Below are 17,988 nucleotides of genomic sequence, written 5' to 3' on the forward strand. Positions count from 1 at the left end.
AAAGAGTGGGAAGACTAGTATATAAGACTGGAAGGTAATATAGACGGCGCCTAGGTAATAGAAGATAAGCTTTGCCTATTTTTAGAGTAGTAAGTTATTAACTAGGAATTATAGGCCGCTAGCTATTAAAAACGCAAGTTAAAATAGAAAGAGATGTAGAAAGATAGTGAGTGGGTAAAGAAGAGGTAGAAGACAGCTAAGGGAAAGGTAGCCGTAGCGGCAGCCGTAGCTATAAGGGAGGATGCCGTAGAGGAAGGAGAAATATAGGATAAGGAGGCCTTAGACGCTCTATTTAACGAGATAGTCTAATACTTAGTTATAAATAGCTATGTTTCCGCTATTACCGAGCTTTATACATAGTAATTAGAAGATAAGGCCTTACAGCCGCTATAGGGGGCGAAGCTCTTAGTGGTACTAGATAGCGTCCGCTGCGATAAGGACCGGATTTAACGCGTTAACTTTATTAATTAAGGCCTATTTACAATTACTAGCGGCTATAACGTTAAAGGGCTTAAAAAGGCGATTACTTAGTACTAGGAGACGGGCTTTAAGATGCTGGGTTTAGTTAAGTCTTACCTTTAAACTACGGCTAAGCATTTATTAGGTTTATATTTGGTCTATATAGCTACCGTTTTCTAACCTATTCCTTAGGCTATACTACCGTTACTTAGGGTAAAAGTAAATAAGACGTTTAGCTTGCTAACCTTATCCTTATTAAACTAGAGAATAAAGGGCCTAAACTAGATAAGTTGGCGTTATATATAATTATATTAATAATATAAGGGAAGCATAATTAATACGGTAAGGTTAAGTATATAGGCTATATATATAATACTAACCCTATCCTCTACCCTTTCCCTATAATAGCCTTTTACTTCTTTAACCGCTAGGGCAAAGATAGCGCTAAGAGCTTTTTATCCTTTTAGCAGCTAGAGGACTACTATAACCTATATGTCTTCCCTAGTAGCATTAAAGTACTATAATAGCCGTTAAGCTATTATATGCAGTTTAAATAGAATAAGAAGATGTTTTAGGGGGTAGAAATTTACTTAAAGAAGAAGACCTATAACGCCTATAAGTAGAGCGTCTAGTATACCGAGCTTAGCGGCGTTAAGGAGACCTAAATTAAATAGACCGGATGCTAGAATATAGACGCTATAACGGGAGCCTACCTTAGCTATCTACCCCGTGCGTTTATATAGTCAATCGCCGGCTTCCTAAAGAAAGGAAAGGGCTACTTTCTCCCCCGCGTATAAGAGGTGCCGGAGGAGGCCCTTTACTTAAAGATATGGCCTAAGATTAATGTCTAGCTAAAATATATAGAGACCTACTACCTAAAGAGGGCTGATAATAAGGTTATATAGCTTAACCTTACGGGCTTAGGATTTCTACGCCTCCTTTACGCGCTTAAGGTAATCCTATTATAGGACTTAGTAATTCTATATAAGTAGTTCCCGCCCTACCCCCTATAGAAGGACTCCCTTTTTAGCTATAAGGAGTATTAAAGGTTTACTACGCAGGTAAAAAGCTCGCTAGCTAGCGTAGTTATGCTAGATAAGATAATAATATAAAAATACTGGCCCGCCTATAAGGCCGTAGCTAAGCTAAGATATAAGGCCGCAATCTTAGAGATAAAGGGGGTTTGATTACGCGTGTAGACGATTTTAGAACGCCTTAGCGAGATGGAAAGGTTATTAGTATTATTCGCACCTATATAGATCTAGTAAGGGAAGACGGGTATCTAGATAGGGCCTATAAAGTCTATACGTCCGTCTTTAAACGGCTTTATACCCTTACCTTTGCCTATACCTATACCCGTATTTATACCTACGTTTATTTCTAAATACGTTAATGGCTAGATTCTGTCTTTAGATAAACCCTCTTTTATATATCCGACCCCTACGAAGATACTAAGGGGTCCTTAACTATCTACTGCCGTAAAGCCTACTTAGCCGTTTACTATAACGTCTACTATACCCCCGCAGCAGCTGCCGTAAGCTTTTACTATACCCCCGCCGCAGCTGCCGTAAGCTTCTACTATACTCCTGCCGCAGCTGCCGTAAGCTTTTATTATACCCCCACCGCAGCTACCGTAAGCTTTTACTATACTCCTACTATAGCTACTAACATGCGGAACGTTGGTCCCCCAACGCAAATTTTGACCCAAGTGTAATAAGCCAATTAGTTAACCCAAAGCTTTAATTTAGAGCTTTATTATATAAACTTTAATTAATATATATAGAGATGAGGTTTTCCAGGGGGAGACCCCCTGGGACCCCCCTATATAGAGCTTTTGCTTAATTTAGAAGTAGTAGTAAGATTAAGGCGCCTTGGTTACTGCTAGGTAAGGATCTACTGCAGTGACCGAGGCGCCCTACTTGAGCCGGGCCTAAAGAATATATTGGTCACGAATATAGCACATATTTGGACTGCAGAGCTTTAATGCAGAGCCCTCTACGTAGGATATAATATAGTAGATTGTGATTCCAATTTGAAGCTTTATATACTAAATATTTTTAATGCCTAATAACTATTAACCACGTCATTGCCCACCCAGTTCGGACGTACGACGACACGATGGCTTAGCAACGACACAATAGCTTGGCGCCGAGTAATAGGAGGGAGGAGAGGGAGGGGAGGAGATTGGGGGTGGCTCGGCCACTGCAAGAAGGTCGTGATATTGGTGTGGTGTTGAACTTTAAAAATCGTGTCCTGGGAGCTTAATCGACGACCCCTATATAAAACGTCAACAACGTTTAATTATAGAGCTTTAAACCGGCAGATCTCTTAGGAATGCCTATTACAAGCAGCTCCGAGTGCGAAATCTAGAATATTTAGTAGTGGTGTGAGTATGGGACAGGGTATATATTTGCGTTCCTAAATGTCGTCACATAACGCAATTTTTGGGTGACGAAAACTAGCTGTTGATGTTACTCGACTGACACCTACCGGAGGTTCCTCCGTCCTTCCTGTCTTCTCTCTCGCCCGTCTCCTCGTCCGATGCTATCCATATCGCCACGTCAACTAATAGATCCCTTAGTGGGGACTAAGGAGTATTGGAGCACCTCTAGCTCTTATAAGGAAGAAAAAAAGAAGAGAGGAAGGTATAAAGGAGGGAGTATTTATAGACGGGAGGAGGCCTGCAAGCATAGGAGATTAGGCAGCCATAATATAGCCATTGACGTTGCTCGACTGACACCTACCGGAGGCTCCTCCGTCCTTCCTGTCTTCTCTCTCGCCCGTCTCCTCGTCCGATGCTGTCCATATCGCCACGTCAACCAATAGGTCCCTTAGTGGGGACTAAGGAGGAGTATTAGAGCACCGCTAGCTCTTGTGAGGAAGAAGAAAGGAAGAGAGGAAGGTGTAGAAGGAGTATTTATAGACGGGAGGAGGCCCTGCAAGCACGTGATTTGGTAAGTACTAATAGCACGAGATTCTTGTACAAGATGGGCTTGATTGCTTACCAAAATATAGGGTGTCTCTGTCACTGCAGTGGCTACTGCAGTGGTAGAGACGCCTTAAATATTTGATGTAACCGACTACTGAGGCTGTCGATGAGTGGAAGGTAGGCTACCGATGTGGTGCGAACGATGTAGTTGTTGATATCGTTTATGGCCTGTTTTTGCTTCTAGTGTACGCGTAGATCGTCCTTGTATTCGGCGTAGAGCTGGTTGTAGGTAGTGAGCTGGTTTGGGTCTAGCTTTGCTATCAATGTAGCCGTGGGTAGTATGTCCCTTGGTGTAGGCCGACTTGGTAGTTCTAGCTTTGGAAGATTTGGAAGATCGTCTTTCTTCTTAGATGGGTTGATATACTACTATACCTCGTTAGTTTTGGCTGTGTCTTAGATAATAAAGAACCATTGAATCTAATCGGATGGCTTGTCAAGGATGAGGTTGATTTTTAATTCGGTAGGGGTCGTCATTTTTAGAATTTGATAGGTCAGGAAGGGTCCAGGTTAGGGTCCAGCTAGCGTCTTGGCAGAACCTTATTTGGACGTTGATTTGATTCGTCAGTTTAGATCACCAAAATCCAAAATTTTGTCACGGGGAGCGCGATTGATGACCCCTACTGACAGCTCTAACCACGTCTAATTTTTAATTTATAAATTGGCAGATCTATAGGTAACAGTTATTGCAAGCAGCTCTAGGTGCGGTATATATAAAATCTTAACTATAGGGTAGAGAAGTCGTGGCTGCTAATATGCGGTCCCAAGTAGCATATATTCTCGGAGGTCACGTGACTCCTTATATAAGCGACATTTCCGCCCTTTAAAAAAAACTTGAAAAATTCTAAAAATTGATTAACGCTATAGATAGCAGCAATATTGATCCGGCAAGACTGCCAATTCTCCCTGTATACCATTATATGTATATCTAACAGCTCCAGAAGCGGTAAGAAGGTAGGACGGATAGGGGGGTTAAAATTTAGAAAATTGTATTTCGCGGTTAAGCTGTTCAAAAATTAGGAAACTAAGACGAATGCCGCATTCTCCGCTTACCTCCGAGCCAGTATATAATTTCCTATTTAGGAAAAGTCGTTTATAAGTAGTTGCTACTGCCTCCGTACAAAATCTTCTTATTGTGCCTCTTTGGTCTTACTTGTAGATAACTGAAATTGTTCCATATTAAACCCACGTTTAAATATAAGCCCTAAAAGCTTCTTAACTCGTAAGATTGCTACATAGGTTAGCCCAGCTATCTTATCCTTTTCCTTAACATCTAGAACCACCTGGTTAAGTATTAAGCCCTAGCTTTTATATACGGTAAGAGCAAAAGCCAGAGTAATTAGAAATTAACGCCGTAAGTAAGAGCCTCTTATACCCTCCTACTTACGAAGCACGGAAAATATAGGGATGACTTTCTTACTATCCTGCCGAGTGAATAGGGCAGGTCCGTTGTACCCATTTACCGTAATTAGTAGTGACTAAGGCTAATCCTTTTTAATATCCGCGTGTCCCTTCTATACAATATCTTTAACTGTACCAGTAGTACCGTTTACTAAGCCCAGTTTAACCCAGATATTCTATATTAGCATTACTTTCGCGCCAATACATAGGGCTAGATTCTCTATAGTATCGCACTAATTAGGAGTAACTTTCCGCGCACCTACACCAGTGTTAACTAACTTAATAACCACCACTAGCTGTAAAAGGTCGCGAAGCCGAATAGTGTTATACTTACCTATAGCAGCGCGCGTACCATATAGCCGAATTATATTATTAAAGCTCGCAACCTTATCGGTGGATAGGCCCTGCTTATATCTAGTTAAAAGAAGCTTCTAGGTTAAATCACTTACAGAATTACTACGTAGCTCCGTAAGGGCTGTCCTAAATGCAAAGCTCTTAGTGTTATTACCGCCCTACCGCATAACTTGATCTAGGATAGCTATTCGGTTAATTGCCTTATAGGCTCCTTTTCCATAGCTAGCGAGCTCTAACGGCCTAGCGGGTAGATTGCTGTATAAGGCCGCCTAACCTACAGGGGGAAGCTGATGGAAATTGCCTACTAGCAAGATATTTAAGCCTCTGAAGTAGTTGTTGTTACGTATAGGGTAGATCTAACGGAGGCGGCGATCGATCTAGGCCAGATATACTTGCCCGATTATAGATTTCTCGTTAAGGACGAGATAGTAAATATCCTTAAAAGCTTACTATAGAGGCGTAAGACTAGCAGCAGGCAATTCCTTAAATAGGCGATTTACTGGCAACCTTAATAGATCGTATATAGTTCTGCCGTTAATATTAAAGGCAGCTACCCTAGTAGGGGCTGCTTAAGCTAATAGCATTAGCTTGCTATTAGCCCTTACTATATTATAGAGCGTAGTAGAGAGGACAGCAATAAGATATAATTTGCCGGTTCCTACCTTTCTATTAATATTAATCCGCAGTAGGGGGGGGCTAAGGCCCGCTTGGATCTGCCTATAGTAATTAACTATAATATTATAGATATAACGCTAACCTAGTTATAAGGAGGACGGAGTTACTATTTAGGATAAGCGGCTCTATGGTAGAGGCTATAGCCGTACTTCCTACTAATAAGTCCTCTTATTAAGCTGCGGGTATATACCCCAATACGTACTCTAGTTGTAGTTATAATTAAGCTCCCTATCACTAAGCCTGTTAGAATCCTTAATTTTAACTCCGTTGGTATTTTAAACGCGGGCATGCAGGGCCTTAAAGGACTAGTATAGCTCTAAGTCGTCTACAAAACCGCCATTAAACTTATTAATATTATTAGTAGTTTCGCGGCCTTCCTCTAGTTTCCAATTGTAGAAGTAGTTAGGTAGGTGCTAATAAGAGTTAACGTAAGCCTAATAGGAAGCTATATAATTAGGGGCCCCAAATCCATTAGTATAAGTAGCCACTTTCTTATACTCCCTCCACGGGTAATGAAGAATAAGCTTTATATAGCAGAACTTAGGATACTGCGGATAGAAACAATTGCCGTTATATCGCGGAAAGTATAATATAACTTAAGGCCTTACTCTTAGCCGACGCTTATAAGTAGAGTAATTAAAATAGAGTAGAAAATTAAGGAAAGTAACGTCCTCTACCCTATCTAGGCGGCGCTTATATTTCTTATAGTTAGACAGTCCGTACCCTCTTAGTTGCCTATTATTAAGCTTATATATGGCGCTTTAATTATCCTCCTAGTGGTAGTTTAAAGTTACTACATTCCTAGAGCCTTTGTAAAGGGGAATATTAAGAAGTAAATAGTATACCTCCTATACTAACCAATCGCGTTTAGCAATAAGCTTATTTATAAACCTAGCTACGACCGAACTAAAGGTATAAAGGCTATTAGTATGCGGCTATACTAATTGGAGTAACTCCTAGTAGGAAGTTAACTTCTTCTCTTCCTTGCTGCAATATTTGCCTATATAGTTAACTATTACTAATATACTCGTAGCAGGTAACGTATTAATATTCGCTATCCACACTAATATTATAGCTGCATTGTAACCATTAAGAAGCTTATTATTACGCTATAGACAGAACGTTTAGTAATATAGATTTTAATCCTTTAATATAGCGGCCTTATTATAGAGAGAGCGTGGAAAATAGAAGCAGCACTCCTTTACTCTAGTAGAGCCTTTCTTTAATCTTAAGCAGTAAGATTTAGTATAATTACGGTGCTATTAAAATCGATTAAGGCAGGCAGTAAGAAGCTTACTAGTATTAAGCTGTTCTTTATAGCTAAGAGCAGAAGAATATTAGAGATCGGGAGGCTTAGATTAATTAGGATTAATTATAGATATAAAAGTAGCCCAGTACTTAGTAAAAGCCGCCCTTAAGTTACTAGCTAACGGATCTGGCCTTAGGGCTGTTAAACTCTATAAGAAGCCATATATATAGCCGCTACCTTATACCTACCACTCATATTAAGACCAAAAGTTAGTACTATTAAATAGGCCTATAAGTATATGCTTCCTAAACAGATTAAAGCGGCGATGTAGCCAGTAAGCAGCAATATATAGATTATTATTAAGATTTTAAGAAGCAATCCGGTAGCGCTAAGCCTTATTAATAGCCTTATATTTATTAAATAGAGGCATATAAGAGTGTAGATTATGCTAATATAGATTAGTAGCGCTAAGTATAAAGAATAGAGACCCGCTCTTAATATTCTTAGCATAAGCCGTAAGCTCATTTCTCTTCTACCTCCAGTAAGGTCTAGTGCCCTTAAGGTTCCATATATACCGTATAATCTTATTTAGCAACTAGCTACCCCTATTACTATTTATAAGATTACTAAGCTTATCTAAAGATAGACTATTTTTATCTAATCGGCCGCAAAGGAAGCGGGTGGCGTTAAGGGCTTGCTCTCTTATAATCCGATTAAACACGTAGTAGTGAAATAAGGGGTGGCGGCCAAACCGACCGTCCTAATACTTAAGCATATACTTGGCGTACGCAGCTAGGGTAACCGTACGGCTTCGTGGTATATTAAAATTGGCTTTACTATAAGGAAATAGAGTAGGAAAGGCGCCGCGCATAATAAAGCTAGCTGATCGCTTAGAGAGAGGTGTTTATTGCATAGTGGAAACCTCTAGGCCCGCTTGTAGGTCTTGTTAGTGTTAAACCTCGCGACCTAAAAGCTCTAATTCATTAAGGTTAGGTACTAAATTAGGAACTAAAGTATCCAGTACGTCGTCATTAAATTCACCGTCCAGTATATTACTGCCAAGCTCGGTAGGCAGAGGATCAATAGCAGGAGGACGTTGCATAGGAGCAGTAGGGTAAGCCGTTAGGCCACTAGAATTAGACTCTAACTCATTAATATAAGGTAGCTGATCTAATATAGAGCCATTTTCGGGTAAGCTAGTAAGCCGAGTGCTATATATTTTAACGTTGCGATAATTAGAATGATTGGCCTTTAGAAGGTAAAGCCACTATACTATAGTAGAGCGCCTTATAGTATACTACTTGGTGAACCACCGACCTAGGTATTCGCCACCCTCTACTGCTATAGGCCTCACGACCAGTATATCGAGTTCAGTAGGTAGCCATGGTAGCTGCCTCTAAGTCTTTAGTATGTTCTGGCCAAAGCAGCAAACGTAGCCAGTATAGCGATGTTGCTGGCCGCGTACACGCACGACTTGCAGATGAACGTATACGCGCGCAATCAGAAGCTCCTCCACCGCGGTAAGTATAGGTAGGAAGCTAGGAACAGGCCCCGGATTAAGCCCGTTGCTTTCACCAAACAGGGGAGGAAGGGTTAGATATTTAAGGCTATTAGCGTCCTTAATGTAGGCTTTACATACACCTATATTATCACCCTTTATAGCTAGGCCTATTTAGAACCACCGCTCCTTATAACAACTGCACGTCTCCATACATTTAGCCTATAGTATACTCCTAAACTTCTTAATTCGCTCCCAATTAACAGCTAAAACGGGTAGTGATATAGCCGTAGTCGGAGCTTGCCGCGAGAAAGGTGGTATTAGTAGTAGGGTAGGTATTAGCGGTAGAGTAGGCATAGGAGCTAGTTCCAGCAAGGACGTATTTAGGCTATCTGGGGTGCTTCTTCTACTGCACGGAGCTTCATCTGTAGTATATAGCGGAGGAGTAGGCAAGTAAGCTTTACCCCGCCAATTAAGAATGCGATACTCCCATTATATTACCCTAATTATCTTCCGCCGTTAAGCTATTTCAGGGGTATCTTAACTATTCTGGCCACAAGGTAAGAAGACGTCCTCAATATCAGTTTTAGGTAAAGCATTTCACTAGCGCTTTATAGGACGAGTCTTAGTAAAACCAAGCTCTGCTTTCCGCCTATTTAAATCATATTTAGAGCCCTAGGAAAGTAAGTAAAAGTAGAAGAAATATATAGGGAAAACACGCCTTTAACCGACACAATTAACATTACTTTAAAAGCTTAGTAGATAGGCCGTTTTTAATAAAATTAATACGGGGTTGTATTAAACAGCACTTGCTACACTTAATTAGAGCAGGTTCTACTATAGTTAAGACGCGTATAGTAGTATTGATAGAGATGTTAACAAAAAGGTTGATTTGTTAATAGTGAGATCTTAAATATTTTAATGTTCGTCACGTGTATTCTGCAGGTAGATACCGCCCGCGGTTTTTTTTTGGACCAATTAAAAGCCGGCTTGGCAAGGGTTTGAAATCCAGGACCCGAAAATATAAACCACTCGTACCTCAGGTCAATAAGCTAACACTTAACCTTTCCTATTTATTCTTAACCTATAGGCGCCGCTAAGGAAATATAAGATACTTTGGGGTGGTAATTTGGTGTTCCGGCTCTAGGCTGTTACGGCACCGTAACGGATCTAGTTAGGGGGCTCGCTTGAGCCTTGGCATATGTATATAGACGTGTCCTTTTCCACCTTCCGCTCCTTATCTTGATATCCGGGTCTATAGACTACCAATTATACAGGCTTGCATACGTTCTTTACGGCGCTCGTGCCTTGATTGACTGAGTCGCTGTGATATAGGCTAAGTAGACTTTAGGGCTAGTAGGTGGGCCGTTAATTAAAGCTCTTAATTACTGCTAGGGGGCACGCTAGCGGGTTAACGGTGAGGCTATATTTTATAGCCGTCGCCGTAAAATAATTAAGGATATAAGATGGCGCGTAGAAGATGGTACGGCAAAAGATAAGAGATAGGCTATTAACTAGCTGGAACAGCTACGGGGCCGGTATTCTTTAGATTGGCTTTATAAGAATATCTAAATAGTTATTTTACTATAGTAACTAAGACGCCTTAATATAGGACTATAGTAACCGTAGTGCAGTCCTATATTAAGACGTCTCGGTTACTAGAGTATAGTCCTACATTAAGGCGTCTTAGTTACTGCAGTGCAAGTGTTTTAAATTTAGAGCAATATTACGTGACCGCCCAGAAGTACCGATTAAACTTAAATTATGTACCTTTTCGCCCAAAATCGCATGCGAGGGTACTCGGGGGCGGTCGCTGCGCGACCTCGTGCGGGGTTCGCGCGCGTTATCAGCAGGGGTGGCCCTAACCTCGTATTCACCCGGGTCCTAACCGCGCCAAATGACCCCCCCCGATATGTGATAGTTTTCCTTGTTAGTAAGAAGCTTGGCCCCGGCAGGGATTAACCGTTCCGTCTCACGCACAGTTCACCACGCTAAAAATCGCTGGATGGCACCCAAACCGGAAAATCGCCGTCACTCAACCCTATATAGGTATCCTTTTCTCATCGTACAAGCCTTTGGCCTCACGCTTATTTCTGCAGCCTCACCACCTCCTGACACACTTCAGCCCAATTAGGAGTCAAAGAGCGGCTTTCGGGCGTATGAGCTCCTCCTGGGCCGAGTAAATCATTTGTCCGCCGTTAGCCAGGCTTTTGGTACAGCGCCCAGCAAAATCGAAATGAAGCTACGGACGAAGATCCCTAGCAGCTGTAACGGACCTTTCCCGTGTCTACACGGGGAATCCTGTGAAATGTGCTGTGGAGGTGAGTCAACGCTGCTCGGTATATATATAACGCAGAAACGCCCAACCCAGGTGGTTGGTGCACTCACTACGAACAACGCTCACTTTGCTACTGTCTTTACTTCATCACCCCTCTCTTCTATGTATGAGGTAGCCTCGTTTTACCAAGTCGCCTACTTTCCAAGAATATTTCTTCGAAGCTCTTCCCTGGGTTGCCCTCTTTGGTGCTGTTAGTATCTTCAAGTCCATGGAAGATAAGAAAAGGGAGCAGGAAAAATGGTCCTCACAGCACACGGCATCGTCGCAGCCATCGAGTTCACCTTCTACCTCCTCCTCTTGATCCCCACCGCCCTCAATGTCCGGCATTGGGGCGTCCGACAGCACACCGGGTGGATATTCATGACGCTGTACGCGCTCCGTAAGTCAAAACCCCCCACCACCCACAGCCGTAACTCCAATTCCAACCCAACCACTACCCACTAACACAACGCAGTGAAAATCACCGGCGCCACAATGCTCATCTACTCTCTCGAAAACCCAGGCAAAACCAGTATCGGCCTCCAAGTCGCCATGCAAATCATCTACAGCGTCGCCCTCGGCCCCCTCCTCTCCGCCACCCTCTCATTCTTCAACGGCTCGCAGCCCATCCAATCGAGCCAACCCGCCCAAGCGGTCGCCGCTCCCTCTTCAACAACCTACCCCGGATGCTGCGACTAGTGCACTGGGCCGTGCTCGCTGCGCTAGCCCTCGGCATCACCGGCGGCGTGGACCGCGCGCCCAGCAGCAGCGGCAAGCAGAACGCGAGCTACGACTCCGGCGCGACGTACCTGAAGGTGTCGTCGATCCTGTTCCTGGTCGCGCTGGCGGGCATCGCGTACGGCCTGGCGCGCTACTGGACGCAGCGGTCCGCGATGGTCGAGCCGCAGCGCTCGATCCTGCCCGCCATCGCGGCCGCCATCCCGCTGCTGCTGCTGCGCATCATTTACTCGCTGCTGTCCAGCTTCAATCTGGACACGACGACGAGTACGGGCCATACGATGGCATTTAAGATGTTTACCGGGAATATTGCCGCGTATGTTGTGCTGGCTATGCTGCCGCAAATTGGCGTCGTGCTAATCTATACTGTGGGGGGTTTTGTGGCGCGGAAAAGGAAGGCCGGGGCTGTGAGGGCCGCGGGCGAGGTCGAGGATGGGAGCAATGGTAAGCTCCCTGCTTGAGAGTATTCCAAGGATACTGCGCATTTCTGAAGGCGTTTTGGCGGCTTCTTCTCTCTTATACCCCCGTGTCGGAGTGGCGTTAAAGATGGTTTTAGTGGTATTCAAGGATTTAGCGCTGATTTGCTTTTTTTTGCAGAGGTTCTGCTGGGTTTCGGCGCAAGTAGGCTTTGAGAAGCTTCGGTTCGCTGTTTGTACGATTTTTAGGGTCTGAGACACCGCAAAAATAGGTGATGTCCAAATGGCTACGACCTTTTTTGAGGAATTGTTTCTTGTATTATTGAGAGTAAACAAACTAAACATATCCAACTGCTGCTATTCGTTGTTGGCTCTGCCCCACTATCGGAATTATTATGTATCTTGCCAAAAGGGATATATGATGGGTCTTTGCGATACTAAATCTGCTTAAATTTTCCTCGTTTATAATAGTCGGCACAGCTCAAACTATCTCTTAACAGGATCAGGGAGATTTATCCAAGTCTATTCGTCTAGTCGGGCTTGTACGTACCGTCAGGATTATAACGCAGCCTGTACCATAAACCTCCAACGCCCCGAGTCCAAGCGAAGAGCCTAAAAGTCATGCTGCTTAGACCCCGCTCCGCAAAGAACCTTGTCGAATCGCTGACTCTATTTATCAAGCAGTAGAGTTTCCAGATCAGACTGGGGTGGTTTTGACGTGCCGCGATATTGAGTACTTGCTTCCGAAACATAGCTAACTTGGCAGCTAAGATCCAAACCAGCCCTTCCAGATCTGTCGACCTGGTGTCAATCACTACTATATTAGGGTTAGATCAGGGGTGTCTATGACCCATCCAACGTGTATATATAGTCTCTTTTCTTCTTAGATCAATCTACACGAGTCCGTTCGACAAGATCCGAGTCCAAGAATATCAAAACGGCAATATCGTAGCAAATTCTGGTCCCCTCGCCGCCAAACATATTCCTAACTCCAACCCAAGAGGTACACACGCAACATCCACAAGCCGTAATTATCCTGGGAATAGGCAGGCTGGAATCTGAATACCAGAGTGGTATATGCCGATCCATAAGAGTACAACCAATGCTGCTCAAAATGGTGACAACTAGAAGCGGGAATGTCCACTCAATTACATATAAGAAGCTAACTGGCGCCTTTTACGAGGCGGCTTTGGGGTTGGTGTATTTGGTGTAGAGTCGCTCGACGCGTCGTCACCGCCAGAGTGGGTAAACCGATCAGAATTAAGCTTAGAAATAGTAGAGGATATATTGTTCTCCTTAATTATGTTAGTGGATAAGGGAGGTATAGCGTTGATTAAGGGTAGAGTATAAAAATTATAAAAATTAATAAGATCTGTTCGTACTAACTTAATAGCACGAGTGAGTCGTATCCACGGGCACGAAATACATGTAGTATCGTATGCTTGTTTGGATGGTGACTTGTTCTTCTAATTGTACATGAAGAGGTAGAATTTAAGGGGTTTCCTGAGCTCGCTTAGCTCACGTGATTGCGTCCATAAATTCCCGTGCGAACTCGTTCAGACAAGATCTAATTTAATATTTAGTAATTTTTACTTTTTATAGGTTTACCTGATAAATTTAATATATATATGTATTATAAGGAGACCTAAGAGTTATTTACTAATATGTTAACCTTATTTTTACTACCTTAACTCTAAAAATCTGTAACGTGTCCCGCTCCACGTCGCCATATGGCCAAAAAGATAGATAGTGCTCACGAATCTATCGCGATTGTTGCGGGATCTAATATATGTACTCTTACAAAATCTTTAATATTTAATATCTTTAGCATTAAATATATCGTATTGATAAGAGCACTGAGGCTTGGCTTGACATTTCCGTCACAATGATTTGTAAAGACTAGGTACGAGAAATTTTTAGAGGTATACGACGAAGGAGCTAGATCTAGTGACAACCCGAGATTTGGATGCAGCACCTAGGAAGGCAGCTAAATATTGCAAGATGGCCTTACCCTTTTGGTGAGTCACCGCCACAATGCGACACTACAAGGAATTGGAACATCACTATTCAAAGCGAATTTTGGTTATAAACTAAAAACATTACTGTTACTACGACAAGCAAAAAAAAACCGGCTAAACCGTAAGGGATATTATCATGGTCCCTCAGAGCAACCCAGGGCTGCCATCAGTATTAAATATTGATTATTGATATTGAATATTAAATATCGAACGTTCAATATCAATATCAATACGAGATGTTTAATACTGAAAGATTTTTAGAGTTGAGGTAGTAAAAATAAGGTAGATATATTTGTAAATGACTAGTAGTGTAGAAGATAAGCATAAAGGCTTTATTAAATTAAAGCCTATTTTAATCTAAGGTATAGCGCTATAGTAGTGGCTTAATCTAACTTATAGAGCTAACTACCCATAACTTTCTTAAATGGCTATTAATATATTATCTATACTATTAATATCAGCAGAGGTAGAGCGAATCTTTTTAGGTATACGGCAAATAATTTTATAGGAGCGTATATTACTAGGGAGTATAAGTATTAAATATACGGAGTGCTTAAAGAGTTAGCTACTAAGCTCTTAGCAAAATCTAGAGAGCAATTAATACCTACTATACCGCGCCAAGGATTACAAACTTAACGACAGTGGTAAGAGAGTAGTTGCAAGAGAGCAGCTATTTTAAAGCTCTATTAAAGCTTGGGGGCGTATGGAGCCTACTTGTAATTAAAACACCATGCCAAGACTGTACTACATTTAATATTTAATATCTTTTTAATACTGAATTACTTTCAATATCAATATTCAATACGGCCTCATACTAATATTGAATATTGATGGCAGCCCTGGGGCAACCCTCGGACACCGAGTATTGGTTAGTGGTTGATACTGTGCTAGAGCAGCCGATTCTGTTCGAGTCAGAGGACGAATAGCGATGAACTTGATATCTTGGTAAGATCCATGCCCAGTATGAGAGGAGATTTGCAGATCGCCCACAAACCGAAGTGGGCACGCTCTTCGGCTGCAGTAAGGCCACCGTTGCCTATTTCTATCACACCGCAACCGTTGAAGCCGCCTGACGCAGCATAAGATATGATACCTGCATTCGAGGCTGCGATGCTGGCTACTGAAGACAATGTGTTCGTGATGTCTCCTACTCGCCATGAATTCCCAACCTGGGACTCCCACGCCCAAACAGAATCAGCGCCCCAGTTGCAAAGCGAGTAGAGGATTTTTGAATTGGTTGCTAGCTGTCGACCTGAATCGGACGTACTTACCATCGTCTTACTACTGTCTCAGTTACCTACTCCTTGACTCGGTCACCGACTCGGTCACCGACTTAGTCTACATCATGTATATATAGTCTCTTTTCTTCATAGATCAATCTACACACGAGTCCTCATTTTCTGACCTCATTTTCAAGTCAACACTAGCAATGCATCCCTCATCGTTGCATACCTCGGTTGCGGATTTCCACTTGGAGTATTGCAGTTGTCGTACTTCCAGCAATCGACGCCCCACGCAGTAAGCTGCTTTGCGTCTTGCGTTTCATAGCCTTGGGAGCCAGGATAGCCTGAACAAGTTTTCGTACCCGAATCTCTGTAAAGCCCAAACTTCAGACCCATGCCGTGAATCTTGTCGCCAAACTCTTCATCCCGTTAGGGAATTTAGTAGGGTCAGCTATTAGATTACTACTCGAGTCTCGACTGATCGTTGTCCACGAATTTTACTTGCATCAAAAAGCATAGATACAGGGTGTTTGTATTGTCCTGCCATTATATAGTTTATCGATCTCCTTGGATCCTAAACCTGCCTAGAAGAGTCAGATGAAGTATTTCTCCTTGGCTCCGCCATTTATAGGGAAGTATGATGTCGAGGCGGTAGCGATGCCTGTGGACCGACCTGCCTGGCGTTGGCGATGGAATAGATTAAAATCGGCAGCTAACCGTTGGAGCCCCACAATATGCACCCCAAGTTCCAAGAACCCAGAACACAAAAATTAGACGGAGTCAAACGGGGAAATTCCTTTTAATCAACTCACCCCAGCAGCCGAGTTGGACCCTAGAAGACCTGCTGAAGCTTCTTTCTCTAGACTCAACTTCATATCAAGCCAGGAATAAAAGTTCGGAGACCGGCAAAAGCCTTCGTACAAGCCATCCCTCGCTTTATGTCTCTGCATGGGGCTTTGGCCTCGGAACTTAACGGAGCTGCCATGTTTGGACAAACTAAGCAAGAAATCCGCTTCCGAAAAATTGGCGTATCGATAATTACCCCCTGGGGCGATAAAATTTGGCGATACGTTTGTGGCTAGATACCTGTTCACTGGAGCAAGATACTGGGCAGTCAGCTCCGCGTAATGGCGGCGAACAAGAGAGCCGATTTCATTTTTTGTTTGGCTATCGGCTCTCAGTATAGAGTCCAGACTCTGGATGAGCGTTCGATCAGACTTCACAAATCTCTTTGTCGAAGGATGAGAATCAATACCCCCAGGCATATCGAGCGCGTTGGGCATATGATGACGTAAAGAATGATGCCGCTTTATAGGCACGTGTCCATCGACATTGTGGAGATATAGGACATGAGGTCTCCCGCGCTCATTGTTCTCCGTGGCACCCAACACCCTTTTAAGAAGGAAGGGATTGGTTATTCCAATAATGAAAGGCCGAGGCGTACCTCCATCAATGCCAATCGAGCGAAACTCTGATTGCATAGTCATGTACGGCTTAACCTCTCCAGCATACGGAATAGGCCGAATAAGGTCGACTAGAGCTGACACCGTTTCACTGCATAGCTGAGGGCTCCTTGCAAGGACAATGATGCTCTCGCAAAGCAGCAACTTCTCATATACAATATCAACATCCGAAAGGCATGGCATAAATGGCATAATGTTGTCCCATGAACCGGGCGGCTCATAAGCGTAGATTGAAACTGGCTTTCCATCAGAAATCAAAGGCGACGATGAAGCCAGCCCTTGTAGAGGAAACGCGGGGTGCGGGGCCCTTGTTTGATAGTAAGCGTCTTGTTTTATGAAGAAGTGTTATAGAACCTACACTTCGAGCGTTATAGTTGAACCCATAAATGGAAGTTCATGGCGTCCCAACGATGGAACCGGCCACGCTAACATCTGAGAATATGCAGCCTCCAGGGCAGCAGGATCACTAATGACCCCAGAGGAAGTGATTTGCTTGAGTAGATGGAAGAAAAAACTCGTAAACTCATGGTTCGATATCAGCACAAGCGTCCTCTGATTAAAGCTTCGTTTCATGGTATCATCGAATTCTTGGCGAAAGACGCAACAACCGAAGAAATTGTTCGCGCTGCCATATGGAGAACATGGCGAGTTAAGAGAGATGTCGGGGGAGTTGTTACTGATGGTGAAGTGGAAAGCAAGGTCCTCTTCGGTTTCAGTGTCCTGGCGTTCAGGAAAGCTACAAGGGATTTAGGATAGTTGGGCATTCGAGACAGATTTGTACAAGCATACCTGTTAAAGCAGATAGCCGAGAGATCAGAAGTTGAGAACTGAATATTAGGAGGGTATACAAGCTCAATTTCGGGGCCTTTGGGCAAAGCATATTAGCTTAAACGTCTCGACTAATTAAGGTAAATAACGAGTACGTACCAACGTCGACATTGAAGTTACATATGATACTATCTGTGTCAGCGAGAACGACAGTATGGAGCCAGAGGAGGACGCCTTACAATGCCACAGCCCAATGCTGAAAGTGGTTTGGAGGGTCCTGTCGAGGGGGGTCTTGTCTAGAGCGTCTGTGGGGATGTAGGACTTTCTTGAGTTTCTCCATGATCAGACGAAGCGCCGTTGCTGGGATCTATTCAGCTTGCCGGGCGTCGTTGGAGATTTAATCAGTATGGCGGAATATTGATC

At 43.1% G+C, this 17,988-nt stretch overlaps 2 protein-coding genes across 2 annotated transcripts; one reads left to right on the forward strand and one right to left on the reverse strand.

Annotated features, from left to right (window-relative positions):
- Positions 1-10,721: 10,721 nt before the first annotated feature.
- K441DRAFT_739727 (uncharacterized protein) lies at positions 10,722-12,138 on the forward strand (the record flags this gene model as incomplete). Its single annotated transcript, XM_067654360.1, has 3 exons — positions 10,722-11,339; positions 11,415-11,509; positions 11,578-12,138. The coding sequence occupies exons 1-3, from the start codon at positions 11,198-11,200 to the stop codon at positions 12,136-12,138; spliced, it is 798 nt and encodes a 265-aa protein (XP_067497557.1). The 5' UTR covers positions 10,722-11,197.
- A 3,999-nt stretch (positions 12,139-16,137) lies between these two features.
- On the reverse strand, positions 16,138-17,905 carry K441DRAFT_682088 (uncharacterized protein; the record flags this gene model as incomplete). Its single annotated transcript, XM_067651540.1, has 5 exons — positions 16,138-17,104; positions 17,156-17,533; positions 17,587-17,662; positions 17,725-17,753; positions 17,805-17,905. 5 exons carry the CDS (start codon positions 17,903-17,905, stop codon positions 16,138-16,140), a joined length of 1,551 nt encoding a protein of 516 aa, XP_067497558.1.
- Positions 17,906-17,988: the final 83 nt, after the last annotated feature.

The sequence above is a fragment of the Cenococcum geophilum genome (genome assembly GCF_001692895.1).
Source record: "Cenococcum geophilum 1.58 unplaced genomic scaffold K441scaffold_74, whole genome shotgun sequence".
NCBI lineage: Eukaryota > Fungi > Ascomycota > Dothideomycetes > Gloniales > Gloniaceae > Cenococcum > Cenococcum geophilum.